Genomic DNA, 18649 nt, shown 5'->3' with positions numbered 1-18649 from the left:
TCATTGGCAGGTGAGGTTGTTGTGTAATCTTGTTTGAAGGACGAGCAATGGTAAAAAGTAAAAGGAGTAACAAGGAGTGAAAGTATTTTATTGCTTAGACTCTTACTTTGTTTCATTTACATTTTTAAATTAGTTCCCACTTGCCTGAGCTGTTTGAAGCCCATCTCAAATATGCTTTTCAGAATAATTTTATCTTGTTATTAAAAACAATCCTTTTATCTTTTTCACGATTAATGAGGGAAGAAAATTATATTCTGCAGGTTTTGATCATTTGCCAAATGTCTCTGCTTCATTCTTCACATCAAGGAAGTTTATGTCTATTTTCTAAAACCAGTGGGGTTTGGTGGCAACTTTTCATTGGCATGCTTTTTCTGGAGAATTTAAATGTTGCTGAAAATGTTGCATCCATTAGGAAAATGAGGATACCCTAGCTGCTTACCTGTAGGTTTCTTGGCAGCGTGACATTTTCTTTGCAGAGAGAAAGCAAAACTTGAGAAGAGCTTTGTGGAAAAAGAGCTGGATCCTCTGAAATTGTCCTGAAATTTTTGCTTGGAAATCTCTTCCCAGGATGAAACTCATACACTCTTAGCTTTTGTATGAACCTAGAGGGTGTGCATGTGTGTGCAGATGGGTTCATGGATGATTTTGGTAGAAGTGGATTTCCATTCTTTAGATTTTCCATTTATGTATATGAAACATGTACATGTACATGTTTCATATACAAGGCCTCCATTACTCTGGTAGCCTATACTTGATTTTTTTCCCCCAGGAAAAGAATTACAGTCTGGGGGAGGAGCAGAAGAGAAGTAATGTGCTCTGCATTTGTTTTGACCACTGTTGTATTCTTTGTCCAGGCGTGATCTTGAGGCAGTGGCATGGAGCACCTTCTCATCTTGCACATATAAATTGCACATTTGAAGATCAGAATTATATTCCAGCTAATATATAGATAATTTCTTAACTCCTATGCTGCGTGATCAGTTGGATGTGAATTTCTTCACTTCCTTTCAGTCTGAGTTGTCAATGACTGTATCCCCCAGTGGAGTAATATTGTGCCTGGATTTCTTCTGGTTATTTTACAAAGTATTTCATAATGCAAATTAAGGAAAATTAAGGGAAGAGCTGGCCTAACTTAATAACTCATCCTAAGGACTGTTCAAATACAGCTCATTTTTAAGCTTATCCCTTTGGAATCTCTCCTTTTTGTCTTTTATTCCAGTCCCCTCTGCTGTGCCTATGATGCATCAGGTGAGTCGTACTACCAACAGCATCACACTGTCGTGGCCTCAGCCAGACCAGCCCAATGGAGTCATCCTGGATTACCAGCTACGCTACTTTGACAAGGTGAGCAAAAAGGGACACTGAGCACTTTCTGTCTGGGTGATGCACCCCTGCATCAGAATCAACAAGGTGGGAAAAAAAAAGTATCAGTTATGAGGAAGGAACAAACTTTAGCAATACCAGAAGTTTGTGATATACATGTCTTCTGGCATCAGTCCATCTGCATTTCCCAACTTGGAAACATCTAGGGACAAACAGATTTTAAGAAAAAAGAAGATGCTTGTTTAAGCTTAAAAGCTGCAGCTAACATTAAGTTTAGTATCAGCTGACACTGATAACAGTGGAAGGAGCTGAAGTTTCTAAATATATTTACTGGAATTGAATTCACTGCAAATCTGTCATTCATTTATGAAGAGAAGTCCTGTGTCCTCATTTATGCCTGGACAGACATCTCTAAGAAATTTTATGAGAAGAAATGCCCTCTTTCATTCACTAAGTGGCAAATACCTCTTTGTGTGCTGGAATTACAGGGTGGCAAATACAAATTTATCCTCCATTCTCATGTCTTGTCACTCCTAATCCATCTGACTTGAGGGGAAGAGATATGTGGGGCTGTTCAGAGAAACTCCCCTTCCGTATTACTGGTCTTTCACAGAAATACTTCTGCAGGATTTTGCAGGGCTACTATTTTTTAGTGGCAAAAAGAACTGCTATTTGTGATGATGTGTATAGCAGCTTCCTGGATACAGCTTTACATGTGTTCTTGCTCTGAATTCTCCTGGGGGAGTACACGAGTTTGGAGTTTATAGAAAGTGAACCATAGGACAAAGTTTTGTCTTTCATTTTTGTTTAGATTGAGAGTCTTTAGCAGAGCTTTGTGGGAAGCCCAGGCCTGGGGGAATGAAAAGCAGCAGTGAGGAATGAGTAGTGTGAGAGGAAGTAAGGTCTGGAATAGCAGCTGTTGTTGGGAGGCTCTGTAAAGGTTCAAAGAATATTGGGTTGACATGGAAACTGTCATGCCTTGATGAGGAGAGTGAGCAGTGTAGGCAGAAGTTTCACATTCCTTTTTGGTCATTGACATTCGCAGGCAGAAGATGAGGATAATTCCTTGACCTTAACTAGTGAGACCAACATGGCCACGATATCAAGTCTGAGCCCAGGGAAGATCTATGCCTTCCAAGTGCGCGCTAGGACAGCAGTCGGCTACGGCCCTTACAGTGGGAAGATGTATTTCCAGACTTCAACAGGAGGTAAGTGTTGCCTTTTTGTGCCATTTCAGGTCTGCACATGATCACCTTGCACTTGCCTGTGTCCATGGAGTGTATTGGCTTATCCCCTGGAGGACTGCTACCAGACACTCCTACTCAACTTGTATTTCTGTTTATAACAATTTGGATATGTAGATTTGTTCACTCCGAGGAGCTTCATGTTGTCAGAGGGTATTGTTTATGTTACTGCCATACTCCCCAGCCCTGCTCTTTGTTGCCTCTGTGCTTCTGACCAGCAGGTGCAGTGTGCCAGTAAAAATCTCTTCAGGGAGATGTGGCAGTACATAGCACTATATACTGCTGTAGTTTGGCCCTCAGCTGTCATGGGGACATCTTACAGCTGAAAACTCTGAGAATGTCTAAAAGACAGGTGGGACAGAGGACACAAAGGTAGATTGGACACAGGTATATGTGCAGGAGCTTGCCTTCCAGCAGGATCACCATCCTTTTGGTATGGATCAAAGGTATTGGCAAGCTACTTTAACAGGGGACAGTGGGATACAGCCCAGGTGTAGAGCTAACCTGTTCTTTAGTGGCTTGTCAGCTGTCAGTGGACCAGGGAAGAGAAAGGAAGTGGATTTAGAGGGAACACTGGCTTTTCAGATGTAGGAAAGAAAGTGCTGGAGAAGCACAGTGACTGGGGAGTAAAGGGCTGGTAGGGCTGGAATTGTGGGAAAGATCTCGGTGAGCAGAAGGGAAGCTGCACAGTTCCTGTCCTCTGCATCCGTGTGTGTGTGTCTTCCTTGGCAGGGGAGCGCTCGGAGATGGTGCAGGACCGACTGCCGCTGATCGTGGGCTCAGCGCTCGGGGGTCTGGCCTTCTTGGTAATTGCTGCCATTGCCATCCTTGCCATCATCTTCAAGAGGTGAATTCCTTGACCTGCTCATGTGCACTTCAGACAGTGGAACTTCCTTATCCCTGCAACATAACCCTGTCCCAAGGGAAACAGCCTGATCTGCATTTAACCAGACGCCCTTGAGATGCCATTCTCTAATTAAGGAAAGATCCTGACCCATTACTCCTATCTGACGAGCCTCTCCTTTGGTAAACCACTCATGTACTTAGCTGATACTTGGCTAGTTAGCAATATGAACACAAGGAAAGCATTTCAAAGCTGTTACTCAGAAGGTACTTAAATGCATCACTATGAAGGAGGGACTGTAAATTGCAATTTAGGCAAGCAAGTGGAGAATGAAACAATGTAGTGGAGAAGGACTGGTGGAATAAGTATGCATATCCAGTTATTTAGAAGGTGATAAATACCCTTTCACCAAGGACCAAAACACAAGGCCTCATTTGCTGAAGAATAAAATCTATTCAACCCCATGGAACACTAGCTCATAAAATACAGGTTAAAGAAAGCAAATACCACTTTACATTTTGAAAAGAATAAAGGGCATATAAAAGATTGTTGAGATAATCTGTTACAGAAAAAAAAAAAGAAAAAGGACAGAAATTTTAAAGAGAAAAAGGTGAGGGTTGCTATTTTTATAGAGGTACAAAAGTAAACAATGGGGGTTTTGTTATTTGAAGAAAAGAAACAGTCATTACCCGCTCCTTGAATTTACTGAGGTTTGAACTTAATCCCCTAGATTGTCAGTAATGGATTTCTGTGTCTTTGCTCTACTGTGCCTCTGCACAAGAGGGACTTTTTAGCTTTTTCTGCTGACCTAAAAAAAAAAATGTATAAACTACTTAACTTTAGAAAGTGAAGTCTAGTTTTAATGATTTCTTTTTTGTTCTATTCTCTTTTCTACATTTGTTTTCTCCTCTTTTGTATATTCTCTTTTAATATTTTTCTTTCTGGAAAGAAAAGAATTATCACATATTGTTATATTTTAAATGTTGCCTCCTTTTGTTACTTTGAACTGTTAAAAATACAATTTCTTGTTCCAGCTGGAAATGTGATATTATGTGCACAACTCAATAAAGCATATATTTTTCTAAAATAATAAACCAAACCCAGAATCAGTTAATATTACCAAAACTGTGTTGGGGAAAGACAATAATGGCATTTGTAAATATACATATGAGGAAACGTCATAAAAAATACATTCATTTATACTTAAAGAATTATGTACAGTTAATAGACAGCTTTTCAGAAGAAGTGGAGATACTAAATTTCTATTTTAAATTTGTCCTTGATAAGAAAAGTTTGAAGATGCAGAAAATTAAGAACGCCAGATGAAATGAGTAGTTCCTTAAAAGGTTGAACATATCTAGAGTCAAATGATAAGACTTTAACTTGTTTTTGTAAATTGTTGGTACACATTTTTCAGGCAATATGCACTGTGAAACGTCTATTTTGGCTAATTGTTTTGTTGGCTTTTTATACGGAAAACAATTAATTTGTTAGATAATCTATAAAAAACATTATTGTAGACCTGACTTTCAGGTTCAACAACAGAATTAGAGCTCTTAGGTATAGGCTCCCAGCAAAGCTGATTTCTTTGCACAAGAAAAAAAATTTTGACGTTAAAACTGTCTGTGGATTTGAAAGCAGAATTTAAAGAGATAAGTCTGACAAGTAAGAATAATACAGTTAGCTGTTAGAATGTCAGAATTACTTATGTTCATAAAGAAAAGTAACATAATGTTTCATGATACTTTGCCTTCAAATGTTAATTGAATCAGCAGCTAAAAGGTCTCATGCTGAAACAGCAAAACATGAGTTGACACAAATCCATGCAGACAGCAGGGATACTGCAGGATACTGTAGGGTTTGATTTACAGTCTGGTCTAATTAATAGGATGATTGGAAACTAGCATGAAACATACTTTTTTTTTTTTAAATGAACACTGCTTGGAACAAAGGAAGTAGCTTGAAAATGGCAAATAGATTTAGTGCAAACAAAGAATAGAATGAAACTTCTAAAATAATTAGATTTTGTGGGAAATAAATGATTGAATCATACACATTCAGAAGGAGAATGAAATCTGATAAATGCCTGTGCTGAGAAGGATCTGTGCTTACTGGAAATTAGATGCATATATGCAATAAACCTACAATAATAAAGACCATACCTGTTTTGACCTGTACATGCAAAAGTCACATCAAGGAACAGATTTCCATCTGTTTGGGTCTGTGTGGTTTGTTTGGGTACCATACTTATGAATAGAATGGCCAAAGTAAATGCTGTTAAACAAAGCCAGGAGGAAAAATAATTGGGGGAGATCTGTACATAGAGTAAATGACTCTTAGAATGTTTTTGAAGAACTTAAAAGGCATCACAGAAGAAGGCATACATTATAATTGAGAAGAATAATTTGTTGTAATTAAATTAAATTAAAATTCAAATTTAGCCTGAATAGCAATAAAACTTCCAAGGCAGTAAAGTTAAACTGTAATATGCTTTTTCAGGATAGTGTTGAAAGCCCTATCATTTGTCTTTTCTAATGTGGGGGTGCCAACAGTGGTGTAAAAGCCACCATATAGAAAGGAAGCATGCACTGGTTACCAGGAGATGGGCAGGATCATAATATCCGTCTTCTACCCCTAATTTGAAGGATTCTCTGAGCTTTGCACTGAGAAGCCTACCCCAGCATCTGATGAGAGACTCTTGTGTGTATTTTGACTTTCCTTTCCTTTGTGTCCTGCAGTAAAAGGCGAGAGACCCCATACACAGACCGCCTGCAGCAATATATCGGTGCACGAGGTAAGTGTGTTTGAGCAACAGATGGCAAGGGCCTGTCTCTTTCTAGGACTCATTAATACCTGTGTGTCTCAGGGTTTGATCCTGGTTATCTTTTGGGCTGTTTCCCCCACTGCAGGACTTGGAGTGAAGTACTACATTGATCCTTCAACCTATGAAGATCCCAATGAAGCCATTCGAGAATTTGCCAAGGAGATTGATGTGTCCCTCATCAAGATTGAGGAGGTCATTGGATCAGGTAGTGTGAGAATCTGCAGAGTGTTTGAAGTGCCTTCTTGTTCACCTTGAGTCCTGGCACAGTACTGGCCTGAAGTGGACCCATGGATCCATGGTACATCAAGTGTCTCAGGATATCTAAACCTTCATTTTTACCAAAATTCATTTTAACCTACTAACTCTTAGATGCTGGCTCGAAGCCAAATTGAAAACACCCTTTGAAGACTCAAAACTGCTCATTTGAACACCAAAGATGTAGTGGTCTCCAACCTTCACCAAAAATTTTGACTTAATCTAAAGAGCCCCATAACCTCATTTGTATGCATTGCCCAAAGTCATCCACAGTAGAATGCTTTAGTACATCTGACTAAAATCCATTGCTGTGTTTCCTTACTTGAGGTGTGTTTCTTCCCTCCCTGACAGGAGAGTTTGGAGAGGTGTGCTTTGGGCGCCTGAAACACCCAGGGAAGCGTGAATACATGGTAGCTATTAAGACCTTGAAGTCAGGTTACACAGAGGAGCAGCGGCGGGAGTTCCTGAGCGAGGCCAGCATCATGGGGCAGTTTGAGCATCCCAATGTCATCCACCTGGAGGGGGTGGTCACCAAGAGCCGACCAGTCATGATTGTCACAGAGTTCATGGAGAATGGATCGCTGGATTCCTTCCTCAGGGTACCACAGAGTCTCCCACAACCACTAACCTCTTCATCTTGCTGTGTGCCAGTCTCAGACCTGATAATTTTGCCTGTCCTTCTTCTTCACTCCTGTCTCCCTAAGTCCTCAGTTGCCCTCTTCAGGTGCAGTAGAAATTATAGCAAATAGCCACAGTAAGTGGTTTCAGAACAACATGGTGAAAATACTCCAAGGGCTCAACAACCATATAAAATTTCAGTATTTCAGACTTCTTCAATAATTAATGTAAACAGTGCCAAATCTTTGTACACACCCTTTCAGTTGCTTATATACATGTTCCAAATTTTTCCTTTGTAAAAACATTTTTCAGACTTTATTTCACAGAATATTTTCTAGTTTTAACATTGTGATGAAGTAATGAAACTTGCAGTTATTTTTGGATTTCAAGTTTTCTAGTAATGAAACACAAATATGGACAATCTGTGTAGTATAGCTGCTTCAGTTCTCCTTTTTATTGATTCGTGTGTTCATTCAGCCAGAAATGCTTTGGCAGGTGCAATTTGAATAGCACATTGAGTAGAGCTGCATAGAGACCATTGTAAAGATCTTAGTACAAGCAGATTTGTCTGTACACGTTCATTTAGCCATCTTGGTGAGGTTAGGTGTAGGATGCTAAAGGGGGATGTGGCCCAAAGAGGAGGTTTGTCTTCAGGAGAAGTTCATTCACCAATGTCTGATTTTATTTGAGGTTCATTGCTTTAAGCCCACCCTCCTTTGTTATGTGTTGTCCTTGAACCTGCAGATTTGGGCTGAAATTAAGATTGTGTGTTCTCTAATTTCATACATCCACATTGTTACCTTGCTCTTTGTTACTCTCTCCTGTTGGCTTGATGTTCTGTGGCCATGAGAGCCTGTGTTTGCCTCGTGCCTTGCAGCAGAAGGAAGGGCAGTTCAGTGTGCTGCAGCTGGTGGGAATGCTGCGGGGGATTGCAGCCGGCATGCGCTACCTGTCAGACATGAACTACGTGCATCGGGACCTGGCAGCACGAAACATCCTGGTCAACAGTAACCTGGTGTGCAAGGTGTCAGACTTTGGGTTGTCCCGCTTCCTGGAGGATGATGCTTCCAATCCCACCTACACGGGGGGTCTGGTGAGTCACTGCTGTGGTGGGAGTTGTGTAGTGCTCACAGAATTTTTCCTGTGTTCCTCCTTGGTTTGGTGTACCCTCTTAATTCCGTCTTAAGACCATAGAGAAGCATGGAGTAGAGCCTTCTGTCTTGTGGGCTATTTGTTCTAAAGCAGTAAAAAATGAAAAATAACTGAATACCTGAGCCACTCTGCCATGTGAAGTCTCGGTGCTGTTCTTTGTGGCCTGATGGCCTGATGGTCAAACCTCACAGCCTGATGTAGCTATTATCTTCCCCCTTTCATTAGCTTTTTGTAGGAAGGATAAAGGACCGAAGGAGAGATTACAATCCCGTACTGCCACTCTTTGAAGAAAGTTGGGCTTTTTCCTACAGAAAAGATAAATGACCTAAGTGTATTTATGGGCTTACAACCAACCATCAAATGAGCTTATTGCCTATGAAGTTGTGACACCTGTCACACATACTACAAAAAGTGTGGAAGTATAGCAGGTGGATTGAAAAAGAAGGGGATGAAGAATTCAGTCACTGAAAAGTGGAACAATTTTTAGATCTGTGCATTTTGAAGAACCAGCACCTGAATGGTATTTAATCTTACAGGTCATACCTGCAGTTAGAGAGGTCAAGATGGAAAGGGAAATGAGTTAATGCTAGCTACTCAGTGTATCTGTCCCTAAGTGCTGCAGTTTGACATTATTTAAACGGTTTTAGATTTCCAAATGATTGTGACTCAGGAGGATTCTGCTATATGCCACTTTCAAATGCTGTCAAGTAAAGCTGTGAAAGTATAAAATCATGGGATTTGTAGCATCATGGAGACATGATTCTCTCTTTTCATTTACACTTGTCAGCAAAACAAGGTGGAAACCTTGAACATAGTATGAATTAAAACCAGCAATGTTTCCAAGACCAAATCAATGGAACTGTCACTCCGTGCTCCAGGCTGTGTTGTGCTGCTAACATCTGATTGTTTCAGTGATGGTGTTTTCACAAGCAGTCCTTATCTCAATACATTCTGGTTGCTTTCTGTCTGCTTGCCAGGGCTGCAAAATCCCCATCCGCTGGACTGCCCCTGAAGCCATCCAGTACCGCAAGTTCACCTCCTCCAGTGATGTCTGGAGCTATGGCATTGTCATGTGGGAGGTGATGTCCTACGGTGAGAGGCCTTACTGGGATATGTCCAATCAGGATGTAAGTTTTGGAAGTGGTGAGGATTTACTTCTGCCTGCCTGTCCTGTATCAGTTCAAGCAGAAGAAAGGCACACACACCGAATGATTGAAGCTCTTTTGTTTTTTATTTTCCCAGTTGTGATAAAGCTTTGTTCTTCTTTTCCTGCAGGTAATTAATGCCATTGACCAGGACTATCGCTTGCCACCACCCCCAGACTGTCCAACTGTTTTGCACCTGCTGATGCTTGACTGCTGGCAGAAGGAGAGGGTCCAGAGACCCAAATTTGAGCAAATAGTCAGTGCCCTGGATAAAATGATTCGCAAGCCATCGGCCCTCAAAGCCGTTGGCACTGGGACCAGCAGGTGAGATGGGGATTTAATGCAAAATAACAGGACTTGTCTCTCAGTAGGCATCATGAGGAAAGGAAAGCCAGAAATCAGGCTATATCATTTTTTCCTAACCCGGTCATTTGAGATTGGGAACAAACAGGAAGTGGAAAAAAAGAGGGGAAGCAGGTTGGAAGAACTGTATATCCTGATTCAGTTAACGGGGAGCTCTGAGTGCTGAATATGACAGGAGAAAAATCTCGATGAGTTGCACAGAGATTGAGTGACTGAGGGATCATAGGGAATGAAGGGAGGGACACATCTGGGTGCAGCAGCACGAGATATTCTGTGATCACACCATATTATGTGAGCACAAGAGATGATGAAGAAAAAGAAGACAGCCTGTGGAGGGAAGGAAGTCTCTACGTGGGAATAATTAGAACTGCAGCTTACATCCCATATTTTCCCAACGCATTTTGCGGTCTGATGGAACAAGAGGCAGGAGGTCAGCAAAGAAGAAGTCTCTGGAGGGATAAATGGTGCCAAGGTTAGTTGGCTGCTGGGCTGATGACGAAATTACATCCTGCTGGCCTAGAGGGGTTTTCTCTGTGGTTATAAATCTTGTTATCAGTGGAATGCACTCCACATCTGGGGAAGGGGAAAAGTATCTAGTGATGCCCAGTTTACTAAAAGCAGCACCTAAAGAGTGTTAAAGCTCTGGGACAAGTTCAGATGATGAGGAAAAGAGGAAATACCATATGTAAACAGTAATCTCTTCAGCCTTTTAGTGCAAGTCTTTTATCTGATGGGTGTTGGAGCTGAAATAATGCACTCATTGTGTCATAGGTCACTATTTGACCAAAAGAGAACATTTAGGAGAGAGAGACCTAGTCACAAAAGTGAAAAGGTATATAAGGTCTCTTTCAGAAACCTCCTCACTGCAGTTCATTGCCCAGCTAATAGGTCTAGACCAAGAAAATGTGGAAGGATCTTGGGCAACAAGAAGAGAATGTGTCTGAGAAAATACAGGCAATGGGAAGGGAGAATCAATTTCTTGGGTTGGTTGATTGTTTTCAGGCAGAAAAAGGGACACTGGAAGTCTAAAAACAGCACATCAAGGTGGGACTTCAGGAACCAGGGCATGAAGAACAAATATTGTTCTTCATTCTGTCCTCTTCGGAGGCTGCATTCTCTCCCTCTCATCATTCTTATTTTACTAGTGTGCTCAGCTGATGCTGATAACTTGGGTTTTAGAACCTGCCTCTTTTGCAGACCATCTCAGCCTCTCCTGAGCAACTGTCCTCCAGATTTCCCTTCCCTTAGCAATGCCCATGAATGGTTGGATGCTATCAAGATGGGTCGCTACAAGGAGAATTTTGACCAGGCTGGTCTGGCTACATTTGATGTCATATCACGCATGACTCTCGAGTAAGTAACAGAGCAGGGAACAGCAGATACCAGACACTAAGTTTTCCATGCAGAAAGTGAAAGCAGTCTGAAAAATTTGCTATATGGAAAATACATACACATGGAAAAGGAGAGGGAAGCCAAAGCAAAGTAGCTACTGTTGCTTGCATATTACTAGGGTCTCTGGACGGCACCCATGCTGTGATACACTTGTAACCTGTATCTGTAAGTAGCAATTCTGATCCAATGTGCATCAGAAAATGTATTGTCAGTGTTGCAGAGAGCCTGTTTATATCAGAGTGTTCATGACAGCTAGCACTGATAATAACAACTACTTTTAAGCAGATGTGTAGAACCAGCCACACCATATACTGCCTTGAAGTGTTATGTAAAAAACAGGATCCAGGAAAACAAACATTCTTGGAATCACAGAATGGTTTGGATTGGAAGGGACTTTTAAAGATCCTCTAGTCCAACACCCCTGCCATAAGCAGGGACACATTTAACTAGATGGTGTTACTTGCAGCACTGTCAAACCTGACCTTGAATGTTTACAGGGATGAGACATCCACAACTTCTCCTGGCAACCTGTTTCTGTGTCCCACCACCCTTCCTTATTTCCAGTCTAAACCTGCTCTCTTTCAACGGTTTCAAACCTCGACCCCTTGTCCTGTCACTACAGCACCTAGTAAGAAGTCATTGTCCATCTTTCTTGTAAGACCCCTTTATATATTGATTGAGAAAGTTCTTTCTGGAGCCTTCTCTTCTGACTGAACAACTCCAGCTCTCTTTTTTTCTGTATGAGATCAGCCCTCTGATTCTTTTTTGTGGCCCAGTTTCACTGCTTCCTTTTGTACCTACCAAGTTCTGCCAACACCCCCTCCACCCACACACATTTTTCAAGCAAAAGCAGAAACCTCGTCAGCTGTTTCTCAGACACAGATAGACACACGCACATATCCATCCACATTTATTTGCATCTACAGCAAAATAGACTGAGACTGTTCAGAACAAGCAGTTCATTTTAACATCTTCTGTGTCCTCTGTTCCTTTGCAGAGATATCCAGCGTATTGGAATCACCCTCGTTGGTCACCAGAAGAAGATTCTAAACAGCATCCAGCTCATGCGAGTCCATTTGAATCAACTTGAACCAGTTGAAGTGTGATGTTTACATCATCCTCATTCCACTAGTCTCAAATTCTGGAAAGGTCCTGGGGGAATTCAGAGCAATTTTCAATGTAAGGAAAAGATGTCAGTATGCTACTTGAAGACTTAATGCACCCAGAGAGTGCACACCATGTGTCCTGTTCCATGAACAAAAACCAAGCCTTGCTGTGATTTGAAAGCAGAACTGAATGACTGGTGACAATTACATGTGGCTGATGTCATACATTGGGAATGGGTTTGGGGAGGGAAGGTTGAAATAACAGAGGGTGGAGATGAAATAATGGCTTGGACAGATCACAAGCACCTGTTGCCTATTGTCTGCCAACAAAAGGTATCTGACAACTTTACAAAGTCATCCGCAGGCTTTATTTATGGCTGAGAGCCCAGCAAAGCTGCAAAGACATAATAAAGGCAACAAAAAATTAGCTTTTTTTTTTGAAGAATGCCACTGTGGTGTGAAAAATTATTCCTCAGATGGAGATGAGCATCAGGCTATCACTTGGTGTGCCAGCTCAGTTTGGAACTGAAGTTCCAGCTAATGCACAGCATGTGGTAAGCAAAAACAGATGTCACCTGGTACTCAGGTTCAGAGTAAAGAATCGAAATTCAGTGCTATTTCGTGTGCAGTTCTTGGGTATGCTCCGTGATGGGAATTGCTAATCTTTTGTGCTGACGTGAGGAACAGTCCCATCTCTATTTATGGGACTGCAAGAGAATAAACAATGATACCTAGAATCCATCCTGCAAGACCTGCAAGTGAAGGGGGAAACAAACAGGTTCTGGTTCTCACAAGCCCATTCTTGTGAGGAAAGGCATAACCTGTGATATATGGAAATCCTGAGTACCCAGATCTTGGGTTTTGCTTTCTTCTGAACCCCATACAATGAAAAACAGAATGACAAAAGTCTGAAACTCTTTGCTGCTGAAAAATACTTCCTCTTTTTCTCACCCTAGCCATTAGGGACAGTTTGATTTTTTTTTTTTTTTTTTTAAGAAAATGCAGACATGCAGTAGTCAACTTCAAAAAGACAGTTGGAATGAGTGAGGTGAAACTCTTTCCAAGGTTTTGTCAAGAGTGATCAGGGAATAGTACCAGTTCCATAAGTCATTTCAGTCCTTAAAAAAGGGGTAACAGTGTTCTTGGATTCAACAATGTTGATCCCAAGGCACATGAGAGTGACCAGAATGGCAGAGTTTATGTATCCCTTCAGGCAGACTATTACCTGTTTATGGGAAACTCTGCTTCAAGGAGCAGAGCTTTGGGGTTGTATCTGTCTATCTATCCCCATGAAGTTGAACCTCAGAGGAAAACTCATAAACTACACACTTGTCTACCTCATCAACACATAGGAAGGGAAATGACCAAGGTAAACAAGACCCCAGTTATGATACCCTCTGTGTGTCTAGAGAGGAAACAACCCCAGCTGTTGTGATCTGTGCTCATCTGAGGACTAGACATGAACCTCATGTATTTCTCTAGCTGTCAAGTATATCACAACTTCTTCACATACTACTCCTGTATGGATTTAAAGATTCCCCCAGTCAACCTAACAACTGAAGACCAAGAAGTCATATTTAAGAGTGATTGAAAAGTCCAATAATATAATGGGATGTGCTCCAGAATAGTTGCACTGGAATAGCCAGTGCAGTTCAGACTTCTTGCTGCAGCATTAGAGTAACGTTATTTTAATTTTTTAGCTGAAGAGAGAGAGAACAGCAGCACATTTTCAAAATATAAAAAGTCAATACAAAAACAATAAAAGGAAACATGAATAAAACGTTCATGACAGTACAAAGAGAGTGTGAAGATTAAAAAAAAAACCCAAATCACATCCATCTAGAGTCCAACCCAGAAAATCTCAGTCTGTGCTTTTTAAGGGGTTTCTGGAAACTTGTAATACTCACACATCCAGTCACATGTATGCTGACTGTCAGCTCCACCCACGGCATCTGAGACAGAACAAGTGTTGTCCTCCTCAGAAAGCATATTGAGCACAAGATGTTGAGGGGAATCTGTGGTCTCTAGCACCTTCCATATATATTCACCAGAGGACAACAGTGCATGTATGCATCTTCATATATGAGCATATTCTAGAAGTTTGTGTGCCATTTGGGGAAACTAGGCAGCCTTTCTTTTCCATGCCTTGAGTGGTCAGGATTACTGGAGAGATTAGCAATCTAGATAGAATTCTATGGCCTCTTTTCAGCCTAGTAGAAACTTATATGCAGAAAAACATTTTCTTGCTCTCTTCATGTGATAGGAAATTAAATGGGACCCTTGCCTGAATTCTGTTCAATGAGACTTAGAACTGCACAAGGAACAGGCTTGGCATCACGTTTGAGTGCAAATGGATAACTATTTTCTGTAAGAAGTGTCTCCATTCTCTTTATTCCCAGTGTGTTCCCAGTTTTCAGGCAGTTATTCTCTTACACAGTTTGGGATGCAAAGGTTCTCAAGTTGCAATGCAACTTGTGTCATTTGCCATCATGTCACTCTTTAACTGTGCAAACATGGAGGAAGGGCAGTTGGGGCAAAAGCATTAGAAGTACCCTGATCTTACTTTTCTTAATCGTCTGAAACCAGAAATTCTATATTCTGTTTCCACAGTCCTTTGGGATGTCCTGCAATCCTAACAGGTAGGCATGGAAATGAGGAGGGAAAGCAGTGGGCTCATCTAGGCACCTAGTATCTGCCCTTCACCAGAAGAGTGAGAAACAGTGCTGAAAACGTCTCACAGAGTTTTGCCAAGGAAGCAGTGGGAGAAGTTACTGCCCACCTTCACTCCATAAGGTTTCTACAACAGGCAGTGTACAAGAATAATGAATAAACTAAATGCATAGGGATCAGTGGACAAACCTTCTTAAGAGTGTTAAGCATTTGTAAGAAAGCTCAGAAGAGTCATGCCTATAGCTAGAAAGAATATATTTCAAAAATGAATGTCTTTTGTGCTTAAACACCAACTTTTCACTGTCTGGAAACAGGAAGAAACTTCACCTTAAGGCAAGCTGTTTTGTAATTATTCTTGATGAGGTTCCTTGAACCTGTCTTTTTGGTGTCTGTTGCTGGACAGCCTCCCAGACAGATAATTGGATCTGCACCAGGGCGTCAATTAATGTTCTGTGCTGCCAGAGAGCACGTCGGGCAAGCAAGTTCCCACCTATGCTGCTTTGGCAGCCAAGCGAAATTCTCAGCCAGGAGCTACATGCCTGTGCACTCCTGCCTCACTAAGCCATGGCATGTTTCTGCCAGAAGCAGGCCCTGCTCACCAGAGTGTTCAAAGACAAGCACGTAAGCTAAGATTTTTTCTTCCATGCCTGAAATGATTTTAATGAAAGGCTCAATGACGGCATAACTTATGCAGTGATTTCTGTGCTTTGTGCCCAAGTAGCTTCAATGCATGTGCGGGTGAAATGGCTGAAGTCCCTGGTTTCTTGTTTGCTTGTTTGGTTTTTTTTTTAATTGAAGGGTGTAATCTTAGTCCATGCTTCAACAACACTGTACTAGGGCTAATTGAGAGAGCACAAGTTGCTCCATGGAGAGAAATGCTGAAAGAGTCTGTCTAGCACAAACATATTCAGCACCTAGGGCTGTGTAGAAAGAGAGAAGCTGCTGTAGCTAGTCCCAGACAATTCACATGTTATGAAGCTGAATGAAACCTATGGGTGTGGTGGGAAACAATGAACACCACCAAGGAACTTGGCTTTACTAAACAAACAAGGGTAGAACTGTCCCTGCTACTGGATCTTCCCTGGTCATGATTCCAGCCAACTCGTCGACCTGAGGGCAATTCCAAGTGAAGGTAACCAGCTTGAATCCATCCTGCTTTTGGCACATTTTCTCATCAGCTGGCTACACGATTCATCTTCATGAAGAATTCATGTCTTCTATGTGCAGTTCATGCCTTCTACACCTAGAGATGCAGCTAGGCAGGAGATTTAGGTTCAGGACAAAAGTGATAAATTATCTTCCTGAAACCAGGTAATGCTAGAGGGGCAATGCAATCAGCTGATCACATGTGATGTGCACTAGCAACTATTCGTGAGTACCAGGCATCTGGAAGATTGCAGATCACACATAAATTCGAATCTTTGGATATCATTAAAAGACAGCATGGAAGAGCAAACCTCATTGCTCTACTTAAAAGCTAGTCTAATCCTTCACTCTTTATATGGAAAAAATGGCACCTCTCTCAGAATTTACATTTTGTTGTGGCATTCAAGGTCATCGTGTTCTTTGTGCAAAGCTGTTCCATTTCAGTGTTGTTGAAAGAGCTGCACTGAGCTGTTGAAAAGCCACTGTGTCTTCCAGATCTTGTGGACCTGTAACTAGGACCTCATCAAAGAGGAATCACTCCCCCTGGTGTGCTTAAATGCAGAGCTTAAGTGTCCCAGTTTGCTGTAGCACAGAACTGCCCTCAAAAAGCCTGGAGCTTAGCCATTTCATTTCCCTTTCTTGAGTGATGAGAAAACTCTCTTCCTGAAATACTCTCAGCTGAAACATGCGGATTCATGAAAACATTCTGAGATTTCCTTCTGGTTTCTTCCATGACCTCTTTTCCTCAAACAGGGTAATGTGGTCTTTTACTCAAGTGCTGCAAGAGCAAGTCACAAGTATGAGTGCAATGGGTTAACATCTGTGCCCCAAATCGTTAATAGTTTGTCCTGTTACTTATGTGTCTTATACAAGACCAAGTGTGCTTAGCTGACAGTGCTAAAGCTGTTTGCTTCTGAAAACTTATTCCTTTAAATTCAGGCCATGCTAAGTAAGGTTGGATTTTTTTCCAGTTTATAGTGACACTAGAAACTACACAGGCTGCTGGCTACAACTGGAATTTGAGTTACATCTCATCGCATTTTGGACACTTTTAGCCAAACCTAGTACTGCCTATGCATTTGAACAGCTGGAGCAGATTGATCATTTATAAGCAGTTCTGTTGCTGAGATCAGACACTTATCTTCTTTGAACCCTACTAACTCTTCAATTGAACAGGACATTAAAAATAAAAAATCAGAGTTATTCAGAGAAGTCATCTAGTTGGACAGATATGAATGACAAGGCACTATCTGAAATAAGCTATTTAAAAATAGATCTATTCATGTTGTTCTGTTAGAAGAGACAGTAATTATAATGTGCCTTACTGTCTCTACTATTAAGGTAGAAGAAGGAACATTGATCTTTACCCTTCAGGACAGTACACTTCATCTCTTGACCCCCTGTTGAGTTTAACTTACATTTGACTGAAGAATTTTTGCTAGAAAGGCATCTAATCTTGGTTAATTCAGGAATAATGATTTTAAAAGATACCTTGGACTGTTTTATCCTGTGGCTGTGATAATTTTTAATTGCCATTTCCCTTGCACTTTTTGTTTACTAGCCAATTTGGATAAAGAGCTGTTTGTAATCTGATACTTCTGCCTTTTCCGCCCTCCTTGGGTCACATACTCACTTCTTTATATTCTTAAAAAAGGAAATATTTACATGTCTCCTTCCCTGTCACACATCGTGTTTGGTCCTCCCATCCTTGTTATGGTTCTCTTCTTCATCTCATCTTCTGCCTTCCTTTCTAAGAAGAGAATATCAAGAACAGACAGAACCAGTCTCACTAATACACTCCATGGACAGGAAACCAGCCTCTCACACTGACTGCTCACTGCTTGTTCACTCACAGATCATAGTAAGCCTTTCACAACTGAGTTCTTTGACTCAGTCAGGGCACTCTGGTCCTTCTGACGTAAATGTTTTTTTTAGGAAACCCATTCTATATAGATAGAAAGTGCACCCTTTTCTCAGCTGTCAAGCGCTACCCTTAGAGGAGAGTTTTAAAAAAATGGATCTTTGTATTGGCATTTTACAATGCTAAGCATTTTTTAATCAGTATTTCAATCTAACAGACCATAAAATGATCCATAAGTCAAGTCTGGACTACCTAAGATCAATTGTATGGGAACTTTGCTATCCAAATCTCAAATTACGTATTTGTAAGAACTGCCTGAATTAAGGAAAATATATCAGTGTCTGCCACTTCCTCCATAGACTCAGTTTTCTCTTGCTTGTTCAGCACCTCATCAGAAAATCCAGCATCTAGCTGTTCCTGGCTTGTAAGCCCTTCTTAAATACAATAAGGAATGAACGTGTGACTCCAGTTTGGTGAAACTCCAAGGGCAGAGGAGTTACAAATCCCGGGCCATATTGTTACAGCATTTTTTAATTACAACCAGGAATTTACAAACATAAAATGTCTAAAAATGAAAATGATCCAGAACTTTTGAATCCCTAATGGCCCTATCAAAGGTAGACTTTACCACCTCACCTGCTAAATGTTGGTTCATGACTGCTGGTTTGTATCCTGTCAATTTTTTCCATTTCTGCTTGGAGAGAAT

At 41.1% G+C, this 18649-nt stretch overlaps 1 protein-coding gene across 4 annotated transcripts in view; it reads left to right on the top strand.

Annotated features, from left to right (window-relative positions):
• LOC131572523 (ephrin type-B receptor 5) overlaps positions 1–12658 on the top strand; it is a 65489-nt gene extending 52831 nt beyond the window's left edge. For 2 of the 4 annotated variants that reach the window (XM_058825744.1, XM_058825743.1), the window contains exons 7-17: positions 1220–1344; positions 2369–2531; positions 3300–3414; positions 6150–6205; positions 6321–6440; positions 6842–7089; positions 7986–8201; positions 9238–9387; positions 9536–9729; positions 10948–11121; positions 12158–12658. In XM_058825744.1, coding sequence (XP_058681727.1) covers positions 1220–1344; positions 2369–2531; positions 3300–3414; positions 6150–6205; positions 6321–6440; positions 6842–7089; positions 7986–8201; positions 9238–9387; positions 9536–9729; positions 10948–11121; positions 12158–12266 — 1670 coding nt within the window. In that variant the 3' untranslated portion in view covers positions 12267–12658. The remainder of the gene's footprint in view (positions 1–1219; positions 1345–2368; positions 2532–3299; positions 3415–6149; positions 6206–6320; positions 6441–6841; positions 7090–7985; positions 8202–9237; positions 9388–9535; positions 9730–10947; positions 11122–12157) is intronic. The other 2 variants (XM_058825745.1, XM_058825746.1) reach the window with 2 other exon arrangements.
• The last annotated feature ends 5991 nt before the right edge of the window (positions 12659–18649 follow it).

The sequence above is a fragment of the Ammospiza caudacuta genome, chromosome 2 (assembly GCF_027887145.1).
Source record: "Ammospiza caudacuta isolate bAmmCau1 chromosome 2, bAmmCau1.pri, whole genome shotgun sequence".
NCBI classification, from domain to species: domain Eukaryota; kingdom Metazoa; phylum Chordata; class Aves; order Passeriformes; family Passerellidae; genus Ammospiza; species Ammospiza caudacuta.
This window is presented reverse-complemented; position numbering and strand designations above follow the sequence as displayed.